The following is a 27,430-nucleotide window of genomic DNA, read 5'->3' as shown; positions in this document are numbered from 1 at the left end:
GAATGTCTATCGGCATCGCACATGCTTGTAGCGTGTTGAGCTTGGCATCTGGAGCAGGAAATCTTCTTTTTGCAGTCTCGTGTCTGATGTCCTTTGGTGGTGCAGTGGAAACACCTTTTGTCATTGAAAAGCAGTTCCTTCTTCTGCGTCAGTGACAAGTCAGCTGTGCAGGCTTCCGATCCGTGATGACTGGACGAGCAGAATACGCAGTTGTCCTTTTTTTCTCTACCGAGTCGCTGTGAAGCGCAGATGACGTCGGTTATCACGCCGAGAGTACGTCGACTGACTGCCCACGGGTAGTGTTCCATGTTCTCGTCCTCTGGCATCCTTAAAATCACTCTTCTTCAGGCTTTCCAGCTCAATACACAGGACGTTGAGCACACAGTCCAGTCCCACGGGTGTTGCATCAGCTTTCGAATCATATGCAAACTGGACGGCACACGATCAATGATACTGCACGACTATTTCCCGTGGAAGAGCTCGCCGTAGGATGTCGCACAGCATTGACGAAAATGACGACTTGTGCACACCCAAAGTCTCTAAGCCTCGTATATTAACGAGAACTTGGTCGCACAAGCTGCGTAGCGCTTTGGTGTCAGTCGATGAATGGACAGGGCTTAACATCCGTAGCTTCGCAAAATATTCTTGCTCCAGGCGCGTCTTGTCCCCAAATCGCTTCTGTAGCATGTTGATGGCGTCACTGTAGCAACTTCCTGTCGTGACTGATGCGAGTGTTACTATGCAATGACTGATGCAGGGTCCCCTTTCAGATACAGTCGCAGGTAAAGAAACTTCTCTGTGGCAGTAATGCGAGTGTTACTATGAACAATTTGGTCAAATCGTTCCCAATGTTCAGTCCACTTGCATAGGTCCCTAGGTAAAGGAGCTATTGTGAGTTTAGGCAATTTAACTCCAGTTCCGTCTGATGGTGCTGCGACTGTCTGGGCAACTGTTTCTTGAGTTCCAGTCGATGTTCTTAGCATGCGATCTTTCTTGCTGAAAATCTCTGCGAGAATGCGCGTAGCACTGTCCTCGTATTGTAAGACAGTGTTATACTCGACTTCAAACTCCTCGTCAGGTATATGCTGCTCCATTTCGTTGTTCAAGTTCTTGAGCCCTTCGTTATTAGCCTTCAGCCTCTCATATATGGAATTGAGCTAGTCATAGGAGGCAAAGTCGTTAGCGAGGAGAGCACTTGCCTCGTTTATAATCCTCTTGTTCTGTGCTCGCCGTGACGTCCACTTCGACTTCTTTCGGTCCATGCCTCTGCAGTTGACTGGTAGCCGTCCGTAGGGTCCTGGTTTCTGATCCCGGTTCTTCGGCACCAAATATTAAGACGATGGCGTTCCAGATACTGCGATCAGACTCAACTACGTCTTTAAGGTATAAGGCAAAAAATACTTGTTTATTTAACTGCGCTTTGAAGCGCTCTGCTGTCCCTTGAGCGTCACCGCGTCTCTCCTCTTGCTCGCTCTCTTCTTCTTTCTCGTTTCCTTGTTCCCGTCCAGAACGTAAAAAATAATCAACATTGTGTTGGCAATGGTGTGGAAACTAATTCAGTTCGAGAAGTGATCTTAATTTCAAAAGGAAAAAAACATTTCACGAGGATCCAGGGTTTGAGAGAAAGGGCGACATGCTAACCAGGATTTAGCCCACTAAGGAATAATGCTAGAATACATGGTAACTAGACTGTCTGACCTTCACACCAGTGTATCAACATGCTGATGTAGCCAGTGCTGGCAGTTCACCCGTTTTGCTTGCAGCTTACGCTTATTACCTCAACCTTCATCCATGCACTGTTGCAAAGTAAAAGGCAGTTGAATATCTTGAGCAGGAGCATTTAAAGGTATGAAACAGTTACTCAATGTAAACTACGGGCGCATTAGACAACGAGACTGCTAACGTGCAGTACACTTATATGATGCATTACCTGCATAATGCACACAGTGATGCCTAGTATCATTGAAGGACTGTATGCCGTACTCCGGCTACGTAGTATTGGAAGCAACAAATGTTTTTTTTTTCTTCTAAGCTTTAGTTTATAACCGGTTTTTTTATAGACAAACGCACAGACAAATGGAAACCTGTTTCAAACTAGGTTTGGCTTTTTCATCTTTTTTTTTTCGCTTGTCTAGACTAGATCAGCATATCGTAGTGCATACAACGCCTCCCACCACCTACGCTAAGCAAAAAACGCATCAGTTTACAAACACTACTGGCACCAATTGTTCTTTGCAGAGCTGTACCCGTCACAATCAAACATGCTTTCTCGGCAGTACGCACAAGTGTTACGTGTCATAAAATCATAAAGTTGGGGGTCCGCTGCAAGGCAAACTTTAATTTGTTGCAACGCAAAGCGATACAGGCCACGGCATCGTGCTTTTATTATAAGGTAACAGATCCCGAAGCGCAATGTAAGGAGAAGACGGACACAAAACCCGATCACGAAACAATATATATATATATATATATATATATATATATATATATATAGACATTTATGCCAAGGAATGTATAAGGGAAGTTATTAGAACAAATGTAAAGTAAATAACAAAAAAATTGGTGAAAAAATAACTTCCCTGCTCACGGCAAGTTATTTTTTCACCCACTTTTCTTTCTGATTAGTTACATTACATTGGTTCTAATAACTTCCCCTATACATTCCTTGGCATTGTTGTCTGTTAGATCTTATTAATATTGTGTCAAAACACGGAAAAACGAGCCCTTAGGTATACACTTCTTTCCCTTTATATATATATATATATATATATATATATATATATATATATATATATATATATATATATATATATATATATATATATATATATATATATATATATATATATATATATATATATTTGTGTGTGTCTGTTGCAAAAAAGACATGGGGAAGGTTTCGGAGAACCGCTACTTTGCGCGGCAACCGAACATAATCAAATGAGTCGAGCAGGCAATGTAGGCTTAATTACAACACACTTGAACATACCTTTGGGGCCAGGCAACGTACTGGTGGGCTAAGTCCACAATGGGTGATTCACATTCTTCGCCACCCCGTCTGGCGCAGACTTCCTCCCTCGAAGGCCACGAAGAATGTGTCTTGCATTTGATGCAACATTGGATCCAGCTTGCTCTATGTAGTATACAGGCTAGTTACAAAGGTAATTGCTATGAGAGTAAAAAAACATTGGAATTCAATCAACCAAAGGAAAAAGCAGGTGAAAAAGGGTTTATTGACGACTGTTGCGACGGTGGTCCTACGAAGAAACACGATCGTGCAAGAGCAACGGTCAAGCAGATGCCGGCGATGATCAGCACGAGCCGAGCGAGCGAAGCCCAGCACCCAGTACCCAAGCGGTGGCGATGTTGCTTGCCAACGACGCTCTTTCTTCTTCACAATTTGCCCCCGCCGAAAAAGAGCCATCCTGGCGACCTAAGAGTCTGGAGGCAGAGGGCTATAATATGGCTTAAGGCGGGCGACGTGGACGATGTCACGTCCACGCCGGCGCATGTCGTCAGATGGGGAAAGTGGCTCGATGAGAAAATTCACCGGCGAGGTTTGCTCCAAAACGCGGTATGGGCCCTCGTACTTTGGAACGAGTTTTGAGGAAATGCCGGGGGTTTGGTAAGGAACAGCCAGCCATACAAGTGATCCCGGGGAATAGCTGGGGCTTTGTGAAGAGTCGACGTTGTTTTCTTTCTGGCGCTGTTGTTCTCGAGACGTAAAGGTGCGTGCGAGTTCACGGCACTCTTCCGCATTTCGGGCAGCTTCGGACACAGATGGGCATTCGGATGCGTCAGGACGGTATGGAAGGAGAGTATCGATGGTGTGGGATGGTTCGCGTCCATAAAGAAGAAAGAAAGGTGAAAATCCAGTGGTAGACTGTGCCGCGGTGTTATATGCGAACGTAATGAATGGAAGAATGCGATCCCAGTTAGTATGATCGGATGTCACATACATGGTGAGCATATCGCCAAGGGTGCGGTTAAATCTTTCCGTGAGCCCGTTAGTCTGCGGGTGGTATGCCGTGGTCTTGCGATGAACAACATGGCATTCAGAAAGCAGAGACGTGACGACTTCTGATAGGAAGGCTCGACCTCGATCGCTTAGTAGTTCTCGAGGTGCACCATGTCGTAATATGAAGCGATGAAGGATGAAGGATGCTACGTCCCGCGCAGTGGCACTTGGAAGGGCGGCGGTCTCAGCGTAGCGTGTTAAATGGTCCACAGCGACTATAATCCACCGATTTTCATCTGATGTTGTCGGTAGAGGGCCATAGAGATCAATTCCGATCCGATCGAAAGGTTTGGCAGGGCACGGAAGCGGTTGAAGCGCACCGGACGAGTGGAAAGGCGGTGATTTGCGACGTTGACAGTCAGGACAGCCCATAACGAATTTTCGAACGAAATTATACATTCCGCGCCAGTAGAAGCGATGGCGAATGCGTTCGTAAGTTTTGAAAACTCCGGCATGACCACATTGGGGATCGTCGTGAAAGGAGGCGCAGATTTGTGATCGCAAGCTGCGCGGGACAACCAAGAGCCACTTACGACCTTCGGGGGCGTAGTTGCGTCGGTGTAGTAGCCGATCACGAATGGCGAAATGAGCAGCTTGACGTCGGAGAGATCGTGGTACCGCAGTGGTTGACGATCCAGAAAGACAGTTAAAAAGAGAAGCGATCCACGGGTCCTTGTGTTGTTCACTGGTAAAGGAGTCGAGGTCGAGAGATGCGATGGAGATACCAGTAGTTCCGCAGGCCGAGTCGGGAGGTAAAGGCGAACGGGACAGGGCGTCGGCGTCAGAATGCTTGCGTCCGCTGCGATAGATGACACGAATGTCGTACTCCTGGATTTGCAGTGCCCACCGAGCTAGGCGGCCAGAAGGGTCTTTCAATGTGGCGAGCCAACAAAGTGCATGGTGGTCCGTTACCAGGTCGAATGGGCGACCGTACAAATAAGGGCGGAACTTGCGAAGCGCCCACACTAGCGCCAAGCACTCTTTTTCAGTGACGCTGTAATTGGCCTCAGCTTTAGTAAGTGTGCGACTCGCATAAGCGACGACGTATTCGGAGTAGCCCGGCTTGCGTTGGGCGAGGACGGCGCCTAGACCAACCCCACTAGCGTCTGTGTGAACTTCCGTTGCAGCTGTTGGGTCGAAATGCCGAAGAATTGGAGGAGATGTTAGCAGACTACGGAGCGTGGCAAACGCGACGTCGCAGTCAGAAGACCAGGATGAAAGGTCTGCATCACCGCGTAGGAGGTTGGTCAGTGGTGACATGATCGATGCAAAATTTCGCACAAAGCGCCGGAAGTACGAACATAGTCCGACAAAACTGCGTAATTCTTTCAGTGTAGTAGGTTTCGGGAACTCAGCGACTGCTCGCAGTTTTGCAGGGTCGGGTCGAACACCATGCTTGGAGACGATGTGCCCTAAGATGGACAGCTCTCGCGCGGCGAAGCGGCACTTTTTAAGGTTCAGTTGGAGCCCAGCGTTGGTTAAACACGTCAATACCAGTTGGAGCCGAAGCAGATGCGTAGGAAAATCGGGAGAGAAAACGACAATGTCGTCGAGGTAGCATAGACAAACAGACCACTTCAGTCCACGCAGTGTGTTGTCCATGAGCCGTTCAAACGTGGCAGGAGCATTACAAAGACCAAATGGCATTACGTTAAATTCGTACAGGCCATCTGGTGTAATGAACGCAGTTTTCTGGCGATCAGCTTCTGCCATAAGAACCTGCCAGTATCCAGATCGTAAGTCTAAGGAGGAGAAGAATTCGGCTCCTTGTAGGCTGTCAAGGGCGTCGTCTATGCGCGGTAATGGATAGACGTCTTTCCGCGTCACCTTGTTTAATCGCCGGTAGTCGACGCAAAATCGAATCGATCCATCTTTTTTTCGAACTAGAACGACAGGAGATGCCCAAGGACTGTTCGATGGTCGAATAACGCGACGGCGTAGCATCTCTTCGACCTGGTCGTTGATGACGTGACGTTCTGCAGCAGAGACACGGTACGGTCTTTGACGCAATGGCTGGTGCGAACCGGTGTCAATGTAGTGGTGCACTGCGGAAGTCCGACCCAATTGCGGCTGAGAAACGTCGAATGAATTCGCGAAGTGCTGGAGGAGATTAAGAAGCTCGGCGCGTTCATGGGCACTTAAGGTGTCGGCGATGGAACTCGAGAAGGTGTCACTCGATGAGCACTCCAGTGGGGAAAGGGCATGAAGTTCGGTCGAGGCGCTACTGCACGATTCGTCTGGCATGTTAAGGAATAAAGAGGAATCGAGGTACTCCACTCGACCGAGACATTCGCCGGCAAGTAGCGTAAGCGGTGCAGAAAGGGGGTTGTGGACGATAATATTGCTTCGGCCCGCAGTGACGTCGAGTGTAGCGAAAGGCAAGGAAACGGCTCTGCGGCTCATGAAAATGTCGGAAGGTGTAAACATTACTGTAGCATCGTTATAGTCATCGCAGCAAACCGGGACAACGGCAAGAGAGGCTGGCGGAATTTCAGTGTCCTCACGCACGACAAGTTTTGGCGACCGCTCAAGGGTTTCGTGCAAAGGTTCGTCACACAGGTGCGAAAATTGAACTTCAGCGCGTGCGCAGTCGATGATGGCATGATGATTTGACAGAAAGTCCCACCCGAGGATAACGTCATGCGAGCACACCGAAAGGACGATGAACTCGACAACGTACATAGAGCCTTGGATGAATATGCGGGCCGTACAGGTGCCAAGAGGTCGAACTTGTTGTGCGCTAGCTGTACGAAGCGATAGTCCAGAGAGCGGCGTGGTCACTTTGCGTAGGGAGCGGCAGAGCTGGGCGGCTATAACAGAAACGGCAGCACCTGTGTCGACGAGGGCAAAGGTAGAAACACCGTCGACAGATATAGCGACGACGTTAGCTGGTGAAGTGCGAGGACTTGAGCATTTCGACGACGGCGCAGTTCTTGCCTCTGGAACTGCGGCGTTCAGTTTTCCCGGTTGGAGGAAGCGGGTCTAGGACGCATTGGGGACAGTGATCGCCTGCGAGGAGATGGGGAGCGGGGAGAGTGAGTTTGAGGTTGGTGCGACCGAGACTCAGGAAAGTTAGTGTATCCATACTGCGGTGAGGGATAGGGAGCAGGTATGTGCATGGGCTGTGGGTCATGCGGTAACGGCCGAGTAGCGTCGTGGAGTGGTTGGAAGCGACGGCGACAATATCGTGCCACGTGTCCTGGTGTACCGCAGGCGTAGCAGATCGGTCGATTGTCAGGAGTGCGCCAGGAATTGCTGACTCGCGGTGCAGCCCAAGGTGTCGAAAGAGGGGTAGAGTGGGGAGCAACTGCAGGCATGGGTGGCAAAAGCTGCTGGCGGGGTCTGCTGCGTACCACCTGGGCATAAGTAAGAGACGCGGCCACGGGCTGCATAGCCGGCGCATGGGGAACAGTCACGGCCACAGGCTGCTGGTGGGCAGCGACGGGAACAGCCTGAGCTACCTCTTCGGCAATAACGTCGCGGAGTGGTGAGGGCAGACGAGAGGACGGCGGCTGCTGCGTGAAGGGAATCAACGACAGTTGCCGAGCTACTTCTTCACGCACGAAGTCTTTAATCTCTTGCAGGGTTGGTGCGTGGTCGGGAACGGAAGTGAGACTGGAGAGCGAGTCGGCGTGGGAGGAAAATGGCCGAGTCAGGGCGCGCTGCTTGTTCAACTCGTCGAAACTTTGACACAAAGTAACAAGTTCCGCAACGGTGGCAGGATTACGGGCGAGGAGCAGCTGATATGCACCGTCATTTATCCCTTTGAGGATGTGTTGAATCTTCTCCGACTCGGGCATGGTGGTGTTCAGTCGGTTGCAAAGTCCAATGATGTCTTCAATGTAGCTGGTGAAAGATTCCGTTGGCTTTTGTGCGCGAGTCCGCAAGCGTTGTTCGGCTCTGGACTTGCGGACTGCGGGTCGGCCAAAAACGTCAGCAAACAAGGTTTTAAAGATGAACCACGTCGTGATGTCGTTTTTGTGGTTGTTATACCACATTTCGGCCACGTCAGTGAGGTAAAAGATGACGTAAGTCAATTTGTCCGCGTCATCCCACTTGTTGTTTGCGCTCACCAGTTCATAGTTAGCGAACCAGTCTTCCACGTCGGTCTCATCAGCTCCGCTAAAGACCTTGGGCTCTCGCAAACGAAGAACGCCGGGGTGGCTGGGGGATGGAGTGGAAGAGCCAGGTTGCGCGTTGTTGGTAGCCATGATGGGAGGTAGCGTTCGGTTGCGTAGCTCCAGGTTCAGGCGACGGCGAATGGCAGCACCCAGGTTCAGGCGACGGGGAATGTCAGCACCTTCCACCAATTGAAAAAGGGTTTATTGACGACTGTTGCGACGGTGGTCCTATACGAAGAAACACGATCGTGCAAGAGCAACGGTCAAGCAGATGCCGGCGATGATCAGCACGAGCCGAGCGAGCGAAGCCCAGCACCCAGTACCCAAGCGGTGGCGATGTTGCTTGCCAACGACGCTCTTTCTTCTTCACACAGGATTTTTAACAGGCTACTCAACAATCGGCACATTCATACTATCAATCAGGTAATAGAGAAATGCTCAAAATATAGCAAACCACCATACATAGCCTTCATTGATTACGAGAGGGCGTTAGATTCGGTAAATATATCAGCAGTCCTGCAGAACTGCGAAATCAGAGCGTCGATGAAGCGTATGTAAACATCCTGGAAGAAATATCCAGAGGATCAACTGCTACTATAGTGCTTCATAAAGAAAGCAACAGAATACCAATCAAAAAGGGTGTAAGGCAGGGGGACACAATCTCCCCAATGCTATTTACCGCATGCTTACGTGAGGTTTTCAGAGGGCTAAAATGGGAACAGTTAGGGATAAGAGTTACTGGAGAGTACCTTAGTAACCGGCGCTTCGCCGATGACATTGCATTGCTGACTAACTCAGGGGACGAATAGCAACTCATGATTACGGAGTTAGACAAGGAGAGCAGATAGGTGGGCCTTAAAATGAATCTGCAGAAAACGAAAGTAATGTACAACAACCTCAGGAAAGAGCAGCGCTTCGAGATAGGTAATAGTGCACTTCAAGTTGTAAAAGACTATGTCTACTTGGGCAGGTAATAACCGTGGAGCCGAACCACGAGGTTGAAGTAACTAGAAGAATAAGAATGGGGTGGAGCACATTTGGCAAGCGCTCTCAAATTATGAAAGGTGGATTGCCACTATCCCTCAGAAGGATGGTATATAACAGCTGTATCTTGCTGGTACTTAGCTACAGAGCAGAAACCTGGAAACTTACAAAGAGGGTTCAGCTTAAATTGAGGACAACGCAGCGAGCAATCGAAAGAAAAATGGTAGGTGTAACCTTAAGAGACAAGAATAGAGCAGAGTGGATTAGGGGACAAACGGGGGTTAAGGATATCATAGATGAAATAAAGAAGAGGAAATGGACATGGGACGGGCATGTAGCGCGTAGACAGGATAACCGCTGGTCATTAAGGGTAACTGACTGGATTCCCAGAGAAGGCAAGCGGATTAGGGGGAGACAGAAGATAAGGTAGGCAGATGAGATTAAGTTGCGGGTATAGATTGGCAGCAGCAAGCACAGGACCGAGTTAACTGGCTTAACATAAGAGAGGTCTTTGTCCTGCAGTGGACGTAATCAAGCTGATTATGATGATGATGATCCAGCATCTCACAATTGTGATATGCCCAAGCAAAGCATACAGCCGTGCTGGTGCGGCCACATTGACCCCGCACATGCTGTCATTTTGGCGTATAATATTTTTTTAATTTACACCTAAGTTTACACAGCGCGCACGCATTACACAGAACACTAGATAAGACGACACCGCAGCAGCGCTTCTGCACTATGCTATTGCACCGTACAGTGCCTGCACCGTAGTGTAGCGAAGCTTCGGGGTTGTTTAAGCTTACACATCTGAAGACGATCAGGGCGAAGCGTGAGAGCGATTCCGCATAGGCAAGCGATGACAAGTCGACACGATTATTCATGCGGGGAGCACTGATTTGGGGTTTACTTATATAATATAAATTAACTTTACAAAATGCACTGCGTCACAACTACAAAACGTGGAAAATGATGGCATACCCCTCGGCTTGCATGACTGGTATCCGGTGGTCAGATGCGCTGTTGACCGCGAGTCCACTCACCCCAAAAATGGCCCGAGTCGCTGCTTAAATACGGTTTTCCAGCATCCACGGGTGCGCGGACCAACCAGGCAAGCCGAGGATAACCAATTCCAACACGAATTTTTACGGCCGCGTCAAGCCTGCCTCGCAACAAAACTGCAGAAACTTTTTGAAACAGGTACAATTTCTAAAGCGGCCTTGACGCGCACACAAGTGCTCAAATGTCGGCCCGGAGGACGCGACCGGCGGTGCGCTCGTTTGGCGTGGTGGTGGTAGTAGTCAGAAGATGAGAAGACCACCTAATTTCTGCAGTCCGGTCAAAACCACGGTGCGGTGCCTTGTTTGGCGCGAAACGCACAGTGACCGAACCGATGCAGCCCTTTCTGTTCAGACTCTCATTCTTCCTCAAGGCGCCCTCCCCGAGACAAGTCATTAAATAGCGCCTCCAACAAGAGCATCTCGCAAAGAACGATTTCCAGCTGTAGCCGAAAAAGAAAAAGCTCTCCGTGAGACCTTCCCTTCGCGACAGTAGCAACAGTCACACAGCTGACACAGCGAGCAGTGCAAAAAAGAAAAAAGAGCATGAAACAGTGGCGTGGTTGACTTGTTATTCACCTCCCGTTGCTATGGTATGACGTCAGAGCGTCTTGTACTGAAGCAGCCAATCCGCGTCCAAATGCGGTTGCTAGATCTGCTAGTACAATGTACTAGCAGATCTAGCAATGTACTAGTACAATGCACTCACACTGTACTACTAGAATCTCAGTATGCGCAGCCTGGCCGCACTGCGCATGAGCGATGCTCCTTGGTGCCGCCGCTTGACAGCGCCCGGATCTCCGAAAGCCACGCGCTCCTGTGTTCACCCTAAAAAAAAGATTGCGCCTGTACCTGGTGTACTGTACTTTATTGCCTGTACCTGGGGCAAAATAAGCTGGTAGACGTGTCGTTGAACCTGATACCCCGACCCGGCTGGACCGCTGAAATCGCCCCTTTAGAGGAGCACAACATTCCGCGTCAGTTCACTGCGGGGGCCAGAAGTGAAATTCCCGACTGAGGTAGCTGAACACGCTGAAATTGCCTCAATGCACAACAGCTCGTGCGTACAAGATCAGCACGGTTCACCAAAAGAAAGAACGACGGCGGCTGGGAAGAAGGAGATGTAGATTTCGACGCGCGATGTTACATAGAAATACTCAAAAAGAAAAAGAAAAACAGCGCCCAACGTGGCGCTCGAACCCACGCCCTGAGATTAAGAGTCTCATGCTCTACCGACTGAGCTAGCCGGGCTTTTTTTTTTCTTTATTGCCTTGCAAATCATGACTGTTCACATTTTACATATTTACCTATTGGTCCATATTCAAGTGCATCACAAAATACACCCACAGAATTCATTGAGGTACCGTCAGCTCTTGGCTGACTATTAATCAATACTTGGGCATTCGTAACAATCGCTCAATGCACCCAATCCAGTCTGGCACATCCTCTTGGCTTTTCAGCATTTCAAGAAAATGGCACACAGATTTGCAAAAATATTGGCGCACAGCTAGCACTTCTACATCCGCGTTTTCAAAGGCACATCGGGTTTTCCATATACTGTGCAGGCCCAGAAGCATGATAAGATCATAAGGTACACCTGCCTCGTTTTTAACCGAAAGAAAACGGACGCCATGTGGACTTAACGGTAATTCTTTTTTCAAGGTTCATTGCAGTATATCCCAGAAAAAGACCCCGCTCCAGCAATCTATAAACACGTGTTCAATTGTTTCCGGTTTATTACACAAGTGGCAATTTGTTCTCCATGGCACGAATATTCCCTTATCCTGCAACCGCGTTTTAACTGGTAAGGTACCAGTATGTAATTTAAAGAAAAAAGTTTTGACCCCTGGCGCTACAAGCATTCTTTTAACACGTTTCAGAACATCCTGTCCTGGGCCTGCACAATATAGCTGACGGTACAATAGAACAGGCAGTAAAACATCGACAAGGTCTCTATACAATTTTTTACGTGGTACTTCAGCCAGATACTCTAACGAAAATCTTACTGACAAAAAGCGGAAAGACGAAACAACTTCTTTTAAATACCCTTGTATTGGTCCTTGCATATTTGATGATGATACGAGAAATCCCGGCAGCACTCTAGATAACCTTAGTTGTATAACAGTTCTCAAAAAGGGGTCATCCACATCACGCAGAAAAAGGAAATGATTGACAAGTTGTCTTATGTACAAATGAACTAATCCGAGTCCACCATCTCTAACTTTTCTGAAAAGGTTTGTGCGGCTTGATCTTTCCCATACAGAGCTCCATATGAAAATTGCAAATACTCTGTGTATTTTCTGTACACTTATTCTACTGCAGTGCAAAACCTGCATTACGTACCACAGCTTGCTCACCAGAAACAAGTTGCATGTTGTGGCCCGTGCGAATACCGAAATACCCCAACCTTTCCATTTTTCTACATCATTGCGCAATGCCTGTGTTTCTTTTTTCCAATACGGTTCACTGTCATGATAGAACTCCAGCGGCACTCCTAAATACTTCACTGGTGTTTCCTGCCATTTAATGTTTAGAAATACTTTTGGCGTGACGTCCCATTCTCCATGCCAGAAGCCAAGGCACTTATCCCAGTTCACGGCACTACCACTCGCCTGGCAAAAAGTTTTCACGGCATTTACAGCATGCATTATACTCTCATAATTTGTACAGAAAACTGCAATGTCGTCTGCGTATGCGAGGAGGCTAACCTCAGCTTCATGCAGTTTAAAGCCGCTTACTGCAGGGTTATTAATTACACTTAAGCAGAAAGGTTCAATGAAAATAGCAAAAAGCAGGGGCGATAGTGGACACCCCTGTCTCACTGACCGCAGCACAGGTATACGCTCACCCGCAGTTTTATTTAATACAAATCTCGTCGTGCATCCAGTGTAAGCCATGCGCACTCCTTCGCTAATCAAACTCCCTACGTTAATGTGCTCAAGTAATGAAAGGAGCACGTCGTGCGGCACGCGATCAAATGCCTTTTCGAGGTCAATTTGAAGCATGGCAACATTGAGATGCATAACGTCACAACTTTCTAGGATTGATCGTGCTATGTTTATGTTGGTCATTATTTTCCTTCCCTTTATGCCACAAGTTTGGTGGGGCCCAATCAGTTTTGTCATAACTGTCTGGAGTCTTCTGGCCAATATTTTCATCAATATTTTATAGTCAACATTAGTTAGGCTAATTGGTCTATATGCAGTAACACTTCTTAACTTCGCGGGATCTTCTGTTTTAGGTATTAAGACCGTGTGGGCTGAAAAAAACGATGGTGAAAGTTGTTTACACTTAAAAGCCTCGTTAAATACCTCCCTCAAAATAGGTGAAACTACGTGTTTGAATTCCTTGTACACTGCAGCACTAAGGCCATCTGGTCCTGGAGACTTACCATTGTTTAACTTATCAATTGCTTTTTCAACTTCTCGCTCTGTTATAGGCAATTCTAAAATTTTCTTTCTTTCGTCATCAAGTCTTGGCATTAATGAAATGAAATCGCTATTAAAACATTCTGCGTGTACACTGGTTGGTGTGAATAACTCTCTGTAATATTCGAAAAAAGCACCGGCTATTGCTTCTTTCGTATGGCACCTTGTTCCTTTATATTCTATTTATTTCATTCTTACAGGCATGTCTCTTCTCAGCTCCAAGAGCTCGTTTTGTTGGCATTTCTCCCGCTACCAAGTTTTCTGCTCGAGCTCGAATCAATGCTCCACGATAACGTTCTTGGTCTATCAACTCTAGCTTCTGTTTAGTTATGTTTATCTCCTCTGAAAATGTTCCGGCCTGAGTACATTCATCCGCTACTAACTGTTGCAAGTTTTCACGCAAACGCACTTCAAGTTCTTTTTCAGCATGTCTCCGGATACTGGCTCTCTCAAGTGCTTTCAGTTTAATGGTCTGTTTAAATATTTCCCACTTATGTCCCCACGATTCAAGTGTTCTATTTGCTAAGTCTTCTATGCCCTCTAGAAAAATCCGATTAAACTCTTCATCCTTTAGTAGCTTTACATTAAATTTCCAGCGGTCCCAGGAGAAATGTTTGTTATTCCTTTTATGTTTACCCATTGAGAATGAAACCAAACAATGATCACTAAACGTAACAGGTGTAACTCTGTAATCATGGCACGAAGGTATGATTTCGGAAGACACATATACTCTGTCAAGTCTAGCATGGCTTGAACGCTGAAAGTGGGTAAACATAACCCCTTTTCCACTGCAAAGACATTCACCCACGTCCTCTAGCTGAGCTTTCGCCACCATATCAATTAGAACGGCAGTGCTTAAATCTCTGTATGGCCTGGAACTTGATTTATCTATACTCGAACAAACGCAGTTGAAATCCCCAGCCAAAACTAGTTTACGTTCACATTTTAAATACACATCAAGTTTTTAAAAAAAACTCCTTTCGATCTTGAATCACAGTGGGTGCGTACACACAGATTACTCTCCATTTTTCTCTTGGTAGGGATAAATCACATATAATAAAACGACCCGCCTCGCAGGTAGTTACAGACTCCACCTTCGCATTAAGGCTCTGCCGAATTAACAAGAGGCAACCTGCAGACGCACCCACCGCGTGACAAACGCACACATCAAACACTCTCGTGAAAGGCTGCACCATTCGCTCAGCGTGCTCTTCACTCTCTACTTTAGTTTCCTGTACAGCGACGATGTCCAGATCTTGTTCTATAATCAGGCGGTAAAGCTGGTTTTGCCGCCGTTTGGCAGAAAGCCCACGTACATTTAGCGTCGCCAATCTAATCGTCGCCATCGTGATGAGAGAAAGCCGAGCGAAAGACGCTTACCTTACCAACACCTAAACAACTGTCCGGCCGACGCTCAAGGCGTCGTCCCGTCGCCGCCGCGCGAAAGCGACGACGAACGCAGGTGGCCAGCACCCCGAGACTTTTTGGAGCCAGCCACTCGCCACTGCCCTTGATCTTCCTGGGTCAGACGCTGCTGGGACGCCGCGTCTCCCTCATTCAGGCGTCGCTTTACTGGCGTAGCTTCAACTGTATCCATGTCCGAAGTAGCGTCGGACCCGATGACTGGTTCAGCCTTGTGCTGGGTTTCCATTTGAGTCGAACGCCGTTGCGTTGGAGTGCCCACAACCGTATTTCATCTGTGCCTGTGTCTTGCTTAGGTGTCTCCGTCTTTTCCTCGCTGGTCGCCACTGCATGAGACGCCTCCTCTCCTGCCTTCGACGCCACGGCCCTCTCTGCTTCCTCTTCATCCATGAGCAATTCGCTGTGGTCGGCATTTGTTGCTCGACTTGCTGCACTGGCATAGGAGCGAGTACAGTCCGCCTGCTCATGCCCAAAAGCGCGACAACCAGCGCACCTGGGCACCCTGCAGTCGCGACGAATGTGTCCCGTGTTCCGGCAACGCAGGCACAGCGGTGCTCTTCCTGGCACGACCACCAGTGCCATGCCGCTTCCGAGACGCATCTGGTGGGGTATGCGATCCGTAGTAACGCCTTCTTTAAGTAGTAGCCCAACGAATCTTGTGGTTGACTCAACTCCTTCGAAGTCTTCGTCTCTCCACTTGTCGCTGATAACTTCTTTCACTTCACCGTACTCCCGGAAAGCACGCCGTACAGTCTCTGCGTTGACGTCAAAGGCTACCCAATGCAACTTGAGACGCACCTCTTGCCTTTCTGGGTCGACGACGACGCAGGGCCGGTCTTTCACGGGGAGTAGGCCAGCGTCCAGAACTATCTTCTTGGCTTCATCTGTCTTCATGTTAAGAAGCCAGACGTGCGACATCTGATACGCTCCTATGCCGCTTACCTCTTGAATGATGCCTAGTTCCTTGAGCGGCTTTCGGAAGTCATTAATCCCGTAGAGACGCGCTGCGATGTCGCAGTGCAGAACCAACGTGCGTCTGAGTCCTTCTCCTGTGGGCAGTGGTGGCAGAATTAAACGGTAGTCCTTGGGAAGCGATGTGCACGAGAAACCGCGGCCAGCGTCGGCCGCTGTAACAGCTCTTGAGGAGCCTGCCATCCTGCGTCCGCACGCGTCGGTGACCAGAAGCAGAATGACTGAGCTAGCCGGGCACGCTGGATTTGCTTCAGTGCACAACAGCTCCTGCGTACAAGATCAGAACGGTTCACCAAAAGAAAGAACGAGGGCGGCTGGGAAGAAGGAGATGTAGATTTCGTCGCACGATGTTACATGCGAACACTCAAAAAGAAAAATAAAAACAACGCCCAACGCGGGGCTCGAACCCACAACCCTGAGATTAAGAGTCTCATGCTCTACCGACTGAGCTAGCCGGGCTAGCTGCTTTTGCATCAGTGCACAACATCTGGTACGTACAAGATCAGCATAATTCACCAAAAGAAAGAACGAGGGCGGCTGGGAAGAAGGAGATGTAGATTTCGTCGCACGATGTTACATGCGAACACTCAAAAAGAAAAATAAAAACAACGCCCAACGTGGGGCTCGAACCCACGACCCTGAGATTAAGAGTCTCATGCTCTACCGACTGAGCTAGCCGGGCTTTTTTTTCTTTTTTTTCTTTATTGCTTTGCATATCATGACTGTTCACATTTTACATATTTACAAATTGGTTCAAGTTCAAATGCGACACAAAATACACCCACAGAATTCATTTAGGTACCGTCAGCTCTTGGCTGACTGTTAATCAATACTTCGGCATTCGTAACAATCGCTCAATGCACCCAATCCAATCTGGCACATCCTCTTGGCTTTTCAGCATTTCAAGAAAATGGCACACAGATTTACAAAAATATTCGCGCACAGCTAGCACTTCTACATCCGCGTTTTCAAAGGCACATCGGGTTTTCCATATACTGTGCAGGCCCAGAAGCATGATGAGATCATAAGGTACACCTGCCTCATTTTTAACCGAAAGAAAACGGATGCCATGTGGACTTAACGGTAATTCTTTTTTCAAGGTTCTTTGCAGTATGTCCCAGAAAAAAACCCCGCTCCAGCAATCTATAAACACGTGTTCAATTGTTTCCGGTTTTTTACACAAGTGGCAATTTGTGCTCCATGGCACGAATATTCCCTTATCCTGCAACCACGTTTTAACTGGTAAGGTACCAGTATGTAATTTAAAGAAAAAATTTTTGACCCCTGGCACTACAAGCATTCTTTTAACACGTTTCAGAACATCCTGTCCTGGGCCTGCACAATATAGCTGACGGTACAATGGAACAGGCAAGAAAACATCGACAAGGTCTCTATACAATTTTTTGCGTGGTACTTCAGCCAGATACTCTAACGAAAATCTCACTGACAAAAAGCGGAAAGACAAAACAACTTCTTTTAAATACCCTTGTATTGGTCCTTGCATATTTGACGATGATACGAGAAATCCCGGCAGCACTCTAGATAACCTTAGTTGTATAACAGTTCTCAAAAAGGGGTCATCCACATCACGCAGAAAAAGGAAACGATTGACCAGTTGTCTTATGTACAAATGAACTAACCCGAGCCCGCCATCTCTAACTTTTCTGAACAGGTTTGTGCGGCTTGATCTTTCCCATACAGAGCTCCATATGAAAATTGCAAATACTCTGTGTATTTTCTGCACACTTATTCTACTGCAGTGCAAAACTTGCATTACGTACCACAGCTTGCTCACCAGAAATAAGTTGCACGTTGTGGCCCGTGCGAATATCGAAATACCCCAACCTTTCCATTTTTCTACATCCTTGCGCAATGGCTCTGTTTCTTTTTTCCAATACGGTTCACTGTCCTGATAGAACTCAAGCGGCACTCCTAAATACTTCACTGGTGTTTCCTGCCATTTAATGTTTAGAAATACTCTTGGCTTGACGTCCCATTCCCCATGCCAAAAGCCAAGGCACTTATCCCAGTTCACGGCACTACCACTCGCCTGGCAAAAGGTTTTCACGGCATTTACAGCATGCATTATACTCTCATAATTTGTACAGAAAACTGCAATGTCGTCTGCGTATGCAAGGAGGCTAACCTCAGCTTCATGCAGTTTAAATCCGCTTATTGCAGGGTTATTATTTACACTTAAACAGAAAGGTTCAATAAAAATAGCAAAAAGCAGGGGCGATAGTGGACACCCCTGTCTCACTGACCGCAGCACAGGTATACGCTCACCCGCAGTTTTATTTATTACCAATCTCGTCGTGCATCCAGTGTAAGCCATGCGCACTCCTTCGCTAATCAAACTCCCTACGTTAATGTGCTCAAGTAATGAAAGGAGCACGTCGTGCGGCACGCGATCAAATGCCTTTTCGAGGTCAATTTGAAGCATGGCAACATTGAGATGCATAGCGTCACAACTTTCTAGGATTGATCGTGCTATGTTTATGTTGGTCATTATTTTCCTTCCCTTTATGCCACAAGTTTGTGGGGCCCAATCAGTTTTGTCATAACTGTCTGGAGTCTTCTGGCCAATATTTTCATCAATATTTTATAGTCAACATTAGTTAGGCTAATTGGTCTATACGCAGTAACACTTCTTAACTTCGCGGGATCTTCTGTTTTTGGTATTAAGACTGTGTGGGCTGACAAAAACGATGGTAGAAGTTGTTTGCACTTAAAAGCCTCGTTAAATACCTCCCTCAAAATAGGTGAAACTACGTGTTTGAATTCCTTGTACACTGCAGCACTAAGGCCATCTGGTCCTGGAGACTTACCATTGTTTAACTTATCAATTGCTTTTTCAACTTCTCGCTCTGTTATAGGCAATTCTAAAATTTCCTTTCTTTCATCATCAAGTCTTGGCATTAATGAAATGAAATCGCTATTAAAACGTTCTACGTGTACACTGGTTGGTGTGAATAACTCTTTGTAATATTCGAAAAAAGCACCGGATATTGCTTCTTTCGTATGGCACCTTGTTCCTTTATATTCTATTTCTCTTATTTCATTTTTACAGGCATGTCTCTTCTCAGCTCCAAGAGCTCGTTTTGTTGGCATTTCTCCCGCTACCAAGTTTTCTGCTCGAGCTCGAATCAATGCTCCACGATAACGGTCTTGGTCTATCAATTCTAGCTTCTGTTTAGTTATGTTTATCTCCTCTGAAAATGTTCCGGCCTGAGTACATTCATCCGCTACTAACTGTTGCAAGTTTTCACGCAAGCGCACTTCAAGTTCTTTTTCAGCATGTCTCAGGATACTGGCTCTCTCAAGTGCTTTCAGTTTAATGGCCTGTTTAAATGTTTCCCACTTATGTCCCCAGGATTCAAGTGTTCTATTTAGTAAGTCTTCTATGCCCTCTAGAAAAATGCGATTAAACTCTTCATCCTTTAGTAGCTTTACATTAAATTTCCAGAGGTCCCAAGAGAAATGTTTGTTATTCCTTTTATGTTTACCCATTGAGAATGAAACCAAACAATGATCACTAAACGTAACAGGTGTAACTCTGTAATCATGGCACGAAGGAATGATTTCGGAAGACACGTATACTCTGTCAAGTCTAGCATGGCTTGAACGCTGAAAGTGGGTAAACATAACCGCTTTTCCACTGCAAAGACATTCACCCACGTCCTCTAGCTGAGCTTTCGCCACCATATCGGTTAGAACGGCCATGCTTAAATCTTTGTATGGCCTGGAACTTTTTTTATCTATACTCGAACAAACACAGTTGAAATCCCCGGCCAAAATTAGTTTACGTTCACATTCCAAATACACCTCAAGTTTTTCAAAAAACTCCTTACGCTCTTGAATCACAGTGGGTGCGTACACACAGATTACTCTCCATTTTTCTTTTGGTAGGGATAAATCACATATAATAAAACGACCCGCCTCGCAGGTAGTTACAGACTCCACCTTCGCATTAAGGCTCTGCCGAATTAACAAGAGGCAACCTGCAGACGCACCCACCGCGTGACAAACGCACACATCAAACAGTCTCGTGAAAGGCTGCACCATTCGCTCAGCGTGCTCTTCACTCTCTACTTTAGTTTCCTGTACAGCGACGATGTCTAGATCTTGTTCTATAATCAGGCGGTAAAGCTGGTTTTGCCGCCGTTTGGCAGAAAGCCCACGTACATTTAGCGTCGCCAATCTAATCGTCGCCATCGTGATGAAAGAAAGCCGAGCGAAAGACGCTTACCTTACCAACACCTAAACCTCTGTGCGGCCGACGCTCAAGGCGTCGTCCCGTCGCCGCCGCGTCAAAGCGACGACGAACGCAGGCGGCCAGCACCCCGAGACTTTTTGGAGCCAGCCACTCGCCACTGCCCTTGATCTTCCTGGGCCAGACGCTGCTGGGACGCCGCGTCTCCCTCATTCAGGCGTCGCTTTACTGGCGTAGCTTCAGCTGTATCCATGTCCGAAGTAGCGTCGGACCCGATGACTGGTTCAGCTTTGTGCTGGGTCTCGCTTTGAGTCGAACGCCGTTGCGTTGGAGTGCCCGTAACCGTATTTTCATCTGCGTCTTCCTTAGGTGTCTCCATCTTTCTCTCGCTGGTCGCCACTGCTTGAGACGCCTCCGCTCCTGCCTTCGACGCCGCGGCCCTCTCTGCTTCCTCTTCATCCATGAGCAATTCACTGTGGTCGGCATTTGTTGCTCGACTTGCTGCACTGGCATAAGAACGGGTACAGTCCGCCTGCTCATGCCCAAAAGCGCGACAACCAGCGCACCTGGGCACCCTGCAGTCGCGACGAATGTGTCCCGTGTTCCGGCAACGCAGGCAAAGCGGCGCTCTTCCTGGCATGACCACCAGTGTCATGCCGCTCCCGAGACGCATCTGGTGGGGTATGCGATCCGTAGTAACGCCTTCTTTAAGTAATATTCGAACAAATCTTGTGGTTGACTCAACTCCTTCGAAGTCTTCGTCTCTCCACTTGTCGCTGATGACTTCTTTTACTTCACCGTACTCCCGGAAAGCACGCCGTACAGTCTCTGCGTTGACGTCAAAGGCTACCCAATGCAACTTGAGACGCACCTCTTGCCTTTCTGGGTCGACGACGACGCAAGGCTGGTCTTTCACGGAGAGTAGGCCAGCGTCCAGAAGTTTCTTCTTGGCTCCATCTGTCTTCATTTCAAGAAGCCAGACGTGCGACATCTGATACGCTCCTATGCCGCTTACCTCTTTAATGATGCCTAGTTCCTTGAGCGGCTTTCGGAAATCATTAATCCCGTACGGACGCGCTGCGATATCGCAGTGCAGAACCAACGTGCGTCTGAGTCCTTCTCCTGTGGGCAGTGGTGGCAGAATTAAACGGTAGTCCTTGGGAAGTGATGTGCACGAGAAACCGCGGCCAGCGTCGGCCGCTGTAACAGCTCTTGAAGAGCCTGCCATCCTGCGTCCGCACGCGTCGGTGACCAGAAGCAGAATGACTGAGCTAGCCGGGCACGCTTGATTTGCATCAGTGCACAACAGCTCGTGCGTACAAGATCAGCACGGTTCACCAAAAGAAAGAACGAGGGCGGCTGGGAAGAAGGAGATGTAGATTTCGTCGCACGATGTTACATGCGAACACTCAAAAAGAAAAATAAAAACAACGCCCAACGTGGGGCTCAAACCCACGACCCTGAGATTAAGAGTCTCATGCTCTACCGACTGAGCTAGCCGGGCACGCTGGATTTGCATCAGTGCACAACATCTGGTGCGTACAAGATCAGCATGGTTCACCAAAAGAAAGAACGAGGGCGGCTAGGAAGAAGGAGATGTAGATTTCGACGCACGATGTTACATGGAAATACTCAAAAAGAAAAAGAAAAACAGCGCCCAACGTGTCACTCGAACCCACGACCCTGAGATTAAGAGTCTCATGCTCTACCGACTGAGCTAGCCGGGCTTTTTTTTTCTTTATTGCCTGATTTCGGCTCACGTAAAGAATACACGTATAAACAGATAATTACACAACATAATCCAAAACATTGTAAAAACCGTGGCTCAAATGATGTGGCCACGCATCTGTTAAAATGTTTTTATCGCCGCTAGTAATTCGACGCGCGGCAACCATTCTGGGGTGAATTCCTGCAACTTTTGTTCATCCACTAAATTTCTTATATATTCTTTGAAGTACTGGGTGGGCGCTCGTGCATCTACATCAAAGTGCATGGCTGCCATCCTGGATTTCCAAATGCTATGAAGAGCCATAAGCATTATCATATCATATGGAGTACCATCCTCACTTTGTATTTGCAAATAGCGGATGCCATATGCATCAATGGGGAAGTCTTTTTGATCGTGCGCTGGAGCACGTCCCAAAGAAATATAGCATCCCAGCAGTCAATGAATACATGCTCAATTGTCTCCTCCTTTCTGCATATTATGCAATGCGTGCCCCAAGGAACGTAAAACCCCTTTGCAGCCATCCAGGTTTTGACGGTCAGCGTACCGGTATGTAATTTAAAAAACAAATTCTTAGCACCTGGCGATATTTTCATCGCCTTGACGCGCTTTAGTACAGTGTGGCCATGGCATACATTGTAGAGGGACCGATACAAAGGCACTGGTAAAAACACATCACATAGGTCCTTGTACAAATTTCTTCGTCGGACTTGACTCAAGTATTCAAGTGAAAACCGCACTGACAGAAACCTAGAAGAAAGTACAACTTCGCGGAGAAAGCCATAAACACCACCAGGTACGCTGCAGGTTGATACAACCATGTTAGGCAAGTGTTGCCCCAGGCGAAGTTGACAGACAGTGCGAAGGAATGGGTTGTCGACGTCTCTAAAGAAACAAAATCGATTGACTACCTGTCTTAAAAACAAATGCGACAAGCCCAGTCCTCCATTTCGCACTCGAAGGAATAAATTGGTCCGACTCGATCTTTCCCAAGACGATTCCCACACGAAGACAGCGAACAGACGGTGAAATTTTTGGATGTTTATCCTTGAACAATGTAATACTTGTAAGATATATCAAATTTGACTCACTAAGAATATGTTGCAAATTGTGGCTTTAGAAAACATAGACCAATTCCAGCCATTCCACTTGTTCTTTCCCTCAGGTTATCCTCAGGTTATCCACTTGGCTCCTCCAGTACGAATCGCTGTCTTTGTAGCATTCGAGGGAAGCACCCAAGTATTTCACCGGTGTAGTAACAAACCTTATGCTGGCAAAACTGTCTGGGGTTTCAGCCCAGTCACCGTGCCAAAAGCCAAGGCATTTTCCCCAGTTTACAGCGCTGCCACTTGCAGCACAGAAATCAGAAATGCATTTGACAGCATCTGCAATGCTGTCAGAGTCCGCGCAAAAAATGGCAATATCGTCCGCATAAGCCAACAGCCGGACTTCAACCTCGTGCAGCTTAAACCCACGGATACAGTCATTCTTTATGACACTCAAACAAACGGACTCTATGTACAAACAAAACAATAGTGGTGAGAGAGGACAACCCTGACGGACCGAACGCTTGACTGGGATGCGCTTCCCCACCACCTTGTTAACGAGTAGCCGCGTTGAGCAGTCTCGGTACGCCATGGCAACCCCTTCTTTGATTATTTTCCCTAAATTCACATGATCTAGGATTCACATCAGAATTTCATGAGGCACCCTGTCAAAAGCCTTCTCGATTTCGATTTGCAGCATTGCGACTCGCGCACCAATTGCGTCGCAACATTCGAGGATGCTCCGGGCTGCGTGTATATTAGTGAGGATAGTTCGACCTTTGATGCCACACGTCTGATGCGGCCCCACGAGCTCCGTAATGACTGTTTGCAACCTTTTAGCTAGGATTTTCATATATATCTTGTAATCTCCATTAGTGAGGCAGATTGGGTGGTAAGAATTTACTCTGCGCAGTGCAACGGGGTCTTCCGATTTTGGTATAAGGACAGTGTGAGATGATGAAAAGGACGGGGGTAATATTTTCAGCTCGAATGCCTCATTATAAACGTCGGCTAAGACTGGTGTTATTTCTAACTTGAAACACTTATAAAAGGCGGAAGTCAGACCATCAGGGCAGGCGATTTCCCCGGATGCATACTTTCAATAGCACTGTTAACTTCCTCTTCCGAAATGGGTTCCTCCAATATTTCTTTTGTGTTATTGTCAAGCTTTGGCATCAGCGGTAAAAAATCTTTTTAAAGCGATCGACATCAACTGAGCAGGCTGCGAATAAACCATTGAAGTGCTCAAAGAAAGCACACTCGATAACGTCTGCGACATCGCTGACTTCACCCTCATGTTCGATTTCTGTTATCTGATTACGACGCGCATGCCACTTTTCTGAGCCCAACGCCCTTTTTGACGGTGCTTCTGCCGTTATCAGTCGCTCGGCTCTTGCCCGAACTATAGCACCGCGGTATCTTTCGACATCGAACCGCTCAATTTTACTTTTCAACGCGCGAATATCTTCAAGAAACATGCCGGGCTTTCTACATTCTTCGAGGAGCAATTTTTCCAGGTTTCTGCGCATGAGCTTTTCTTCTGCTCCTTTTTCTCTGCTTATAGCGCTCGAGCGTTCCAAAGCCTTCAATTTAACGACCTGCTTGAAGTTCTCCCATTTTTCTCTAAACGTGTTTTTACTGCGAACTTTCATTTCTTCAACTTCCGTCATTACTTCCTCCATAAATTCTTCATCACTCAGCATATTCGAATTCAATTTCCATAGTTGCCACTCGAAGGCCCTTTTCGCTTCTTTCGCGCTAGTTACTACAAAGCTAACCAAGCAGTGGTCACTAAATGAAACGGCGTTAACACGGTATGCCTTGCAAAGCGGTACCAATTCAACACTCACGTACGCCCTTTCTAGTCGGGCGTGGCTGGCTGCCTGAAAGTCGGTGTACTGCATAGTCCGGCCACCACCGAGACATTCAGCCACATCCTCCAAATTATGTTCTCTTACTGTATCGCTTAAGACAGCGGTACTTGCATCCCTGTAATGTCGTTCGCTAGTTTTGTCTTTGGCTGAAAGGACGCAGTTGAAATCGCCAATAATGACTAGGAGCCTGTTACATTTGGTATACTGCTTTAGTTGTTCGAAAAATATGCGTCTTTCGTCAGTGACAGTCGGTGCGTACAAGCATATTACGCGCCATTCCAATCCCGAAAACAAAATATCACAAACAATGAGCCGACCAGACGGACATGACGTTGAGGCTTCTACTTTAGCACCCAGACTCTGTCTGACGAACAAAACGCAACCAGAAGAAGTCCCTATGGCATGGCTAACTATAACAGAATACCGCAGCAAGAATTGGCGCACCATGCCCCCAGTTTCATCGTCGCCATGGACTTTAGTCTCTTGGACTGCCAGTATGTCAAGGTCGAGGTCACTTACTAGCCGATAAAGCTGACATTGCTTTCTCCGTGAGGCCAGGCCACGCACATTTAAAGTGGCCACACGGATTGAATTTTCTATTTGCACCATTGTAAGGCTACGAAAAACCCAGGGGCATGGCGCTTACCTTACAACTGCAATTCCTTCCTGAACGCCTTGTCCCAGTGCAGTCCTTAAGTTGGCAAAGGCGGCGTTTCCGCCGTCTTGCGCTCCGACGAAATGTTTGGCCGTGGCCGGATGATAGGCCGCCGAGCGGGAGTCGTTTTGGCGGGTGGTTCGTCCGGCGAGGCAGCAGTGGTGCCCTTGTCTTTTTTCCCTTCGTCACGGGGACGCTACCCCGTCACAGTGCCACTGTCGCTTTCAATCCCAGTCATCGGTTCCGCCTCGGAGGGGGTCTCGTCTGCTAAGCCAAGAAACGTGTCGCCGGTGCTGCTTGCATTCACCTTTTCACTGCTTTCTCCTACGCCTTCGTATGGAAGCCCGGCGTCGGGCTTACCTGGTGCTTCACACACGCCCTCTTCTTAATGGCATGACGACCCATCTTCCACAGCAGAGTTTGGGTTAACTCCTGCTGTTTCTTCCGAGTCTGCTTCGTCCATGAGGTGCTCCAGTGCATCACTTTCCTGCGCTGGTCCGGTCACACTGGCATATGTCTTCGCGCAGTCGTCGTCTTCGTGGCTGAAGCAGCGACAACGACTGCAGCGGGGTACTCGGCAGTCGCGACGTATGTGACCGGTACTCTTGCACCGTAGGCACAACGGTGCACGGCCCGGAACGACAACGAGAGTCAACTTTCCGGCAATCTTGAGCTGGTGCGGAATTTCATCCACCTTGACGTCGGAGTGCAGCTTTAGTCCCACAGACCGCGTCGTTGAGCCCTTTTCAGTGATTCCCGGTGCTCTCCCCTTCTCCTGCTCCACTTCGAATACTTTCCCATAGGGAGTCAAGGCAACATGCACGTCTTCGTCGGTCACGCCGTGCAGCAACCAGCGAAGCTTCAAGCGAACTTCGCGGTTATTTGGGTCAATGAGCATACATGGGCGATCCTTTACCTTCACATCGATGGCAGAGAGCAACTTCCGAGCAGCCTCAGCACTCGTCAGTGTCACAGCCCATACGTAGTTCATTTGATACGCCCCCAACGCCAAAACGTCGTCGAGCGCACCAAGCTTGGCCAAAGTGTCCCGGTAATCTTCGACGCGGTAAGGCCGGGCTCTCGGATCACCATGCTTGAAAACGGTATTCGCAGCGATGCGTCCGGAAGGCAGATTGGGCGAAATCACCTGATAATCGTCGGCGCTAGGCGCAAAAACCCTGTTACCGCGGCCCGGTCGGGCCGCTGATACCGCTCCGTCGGAGCCGAACATTCCGCGACCGTATCGCTCGAAAGCCGGAAGTGGGATCGACTGAGCTAGCCGGGCACGCTGATTTGCTTCAGTGCACAACATCTGGTGCGTACAAGATCAGCACGGTTCACCAAAAGAAAGAACGAGGGTGGCTGGGAAGAAGGAGATGTAGATTTCGACGCCCGATGTTACATGAAAACACTCAAAAAGAAAAATAAAAACAGCGCCCAACGTGGGGCTCGAACCCACGACCCTGAGATTAAGAGTCTCATGCTCTACCGACTGAGCTAGCCGGGTTTTTTTTCATGGTATTTATTAAAGTACTTGGGCAATAAAGACAATATCAAGTGAACAAAAGTACAATCAAATCGCCAAAGTAAGCGCTCAAGCGTTACTCATAAACACTAAATGGCTAACACAGCGTGAGTTCCTCACATGAAGAGTTCTTCACATCGTGTTATACAAACAAAAAAGGGGTGAGGTCAAACAGTTCTCTAAGACGGAGGACCAGTCCGGTCTAAAGTCTAGCTCGTCGTAGATGTTTTTTAGGTGGATAGCCATTTGAATGAAATGTGCGCTTGAAGAGGTGGTGGGCTCTGCATTGCGATCTTGCATTCGTGTCTTCCACAAGCTGTGCAAACCCATGAGGAAAAACATATCATATGGTACTTCATCAAGTGTTGCTGGCAGAAGATAACGTAGT

The 27,430-nt window shown here is 47.8% G+C and overlaps 1 protein-coding gene and 6 non-coding genes across 7 annotated transcripts in view; all 7 read right to left on the bottom strand.

Annotated features, from left to right (window-relative positions):
• Window positions 1–225: 225 nt before the first annotated feature.
• Window positions 226–27,430, bottom strand: part of LOC119185868 (uncharacterized) — a 31,745-nt gene continuing 4,540 nt past the window's right edge. Inside the window, exon 2 of the mRNA XM_075887979.1 lies at window positions 226–429. Coding sequence (XP_075744094.1) covers window positions 226–429 — 204 coding nt within the window. The remainder of the gene's footprint in view (window positions 430–27,430) is intronic.
• Window positions 11,361–11,432, bottom strand: TRNAK-CUU (transfer RNA lysine (anticodon CUU)). Its single transcript has one exon. It is a non-coding gene; the product is annotated as a tRNA-Lys (tRNA).
• TRNAK-CUU (transfer RNA lysine (anticodon CUU)) lies at window positions 16,390–16,462 on the bottom strand. The gene has a single exon. It is a non-coding gene; the product is annotated as a tRNA-Lys (tRNA).
• On the bottom strand, window positions 16,613–16,685 carry TRNAK-CUU (transfer RNA lysine (anticodon CUU)). Its single transcript has one exon. It is a non-coding gene; the product is annotated as a tRNA-Lys (tRNA).
• On the bottom strand, window positions 21,648–21,720 carry TRNAK-CUU (transfer RNA lysine (anticodon CUU)). The gene has a single exon. It is a non-coding gene; the product is annotated as a tRNA-Lys (tRNA).
• TRNAK-CUU (transfer RNA lysine (anticodon CUU)) lies at window positions 21,871–21,943 on the bottom strand. Its single transcript has one exon. It is a non-coding gene; the product is annotated as a tRNA-Lys (tRNA).
• Window positions 26,952–27,024, bottom strand: TRNAK-CUU (transfer RNA lysine (anticodon CUU)). The gene has a single exon. It is a non-coding gene; the product is annotated as a tRNA-Lys (tRNA).

Source organism: Rhipicephalus microplus, chromosome 3, assembly GCF_043290135.1.
Source record: "Rhipicephalus microplus isolate Deutch F79 chromosome 3, USDA_Rmic, whole genome shotgun sequence".
In the NCBI taxonomy this organism is placed as follows: domain Eukaryota; kingdom Metazoa; phylum Arthropoda; class Arachnida; order Ixodida; family Ixodidae; genus Rhipicephalus; species Rhipicephalus microplus.
The sequence above is the reverse complement of the archived record's forward strand: the minus strand, read 5'-3'. Positions and strand labels throughout refer to the sequence as shown.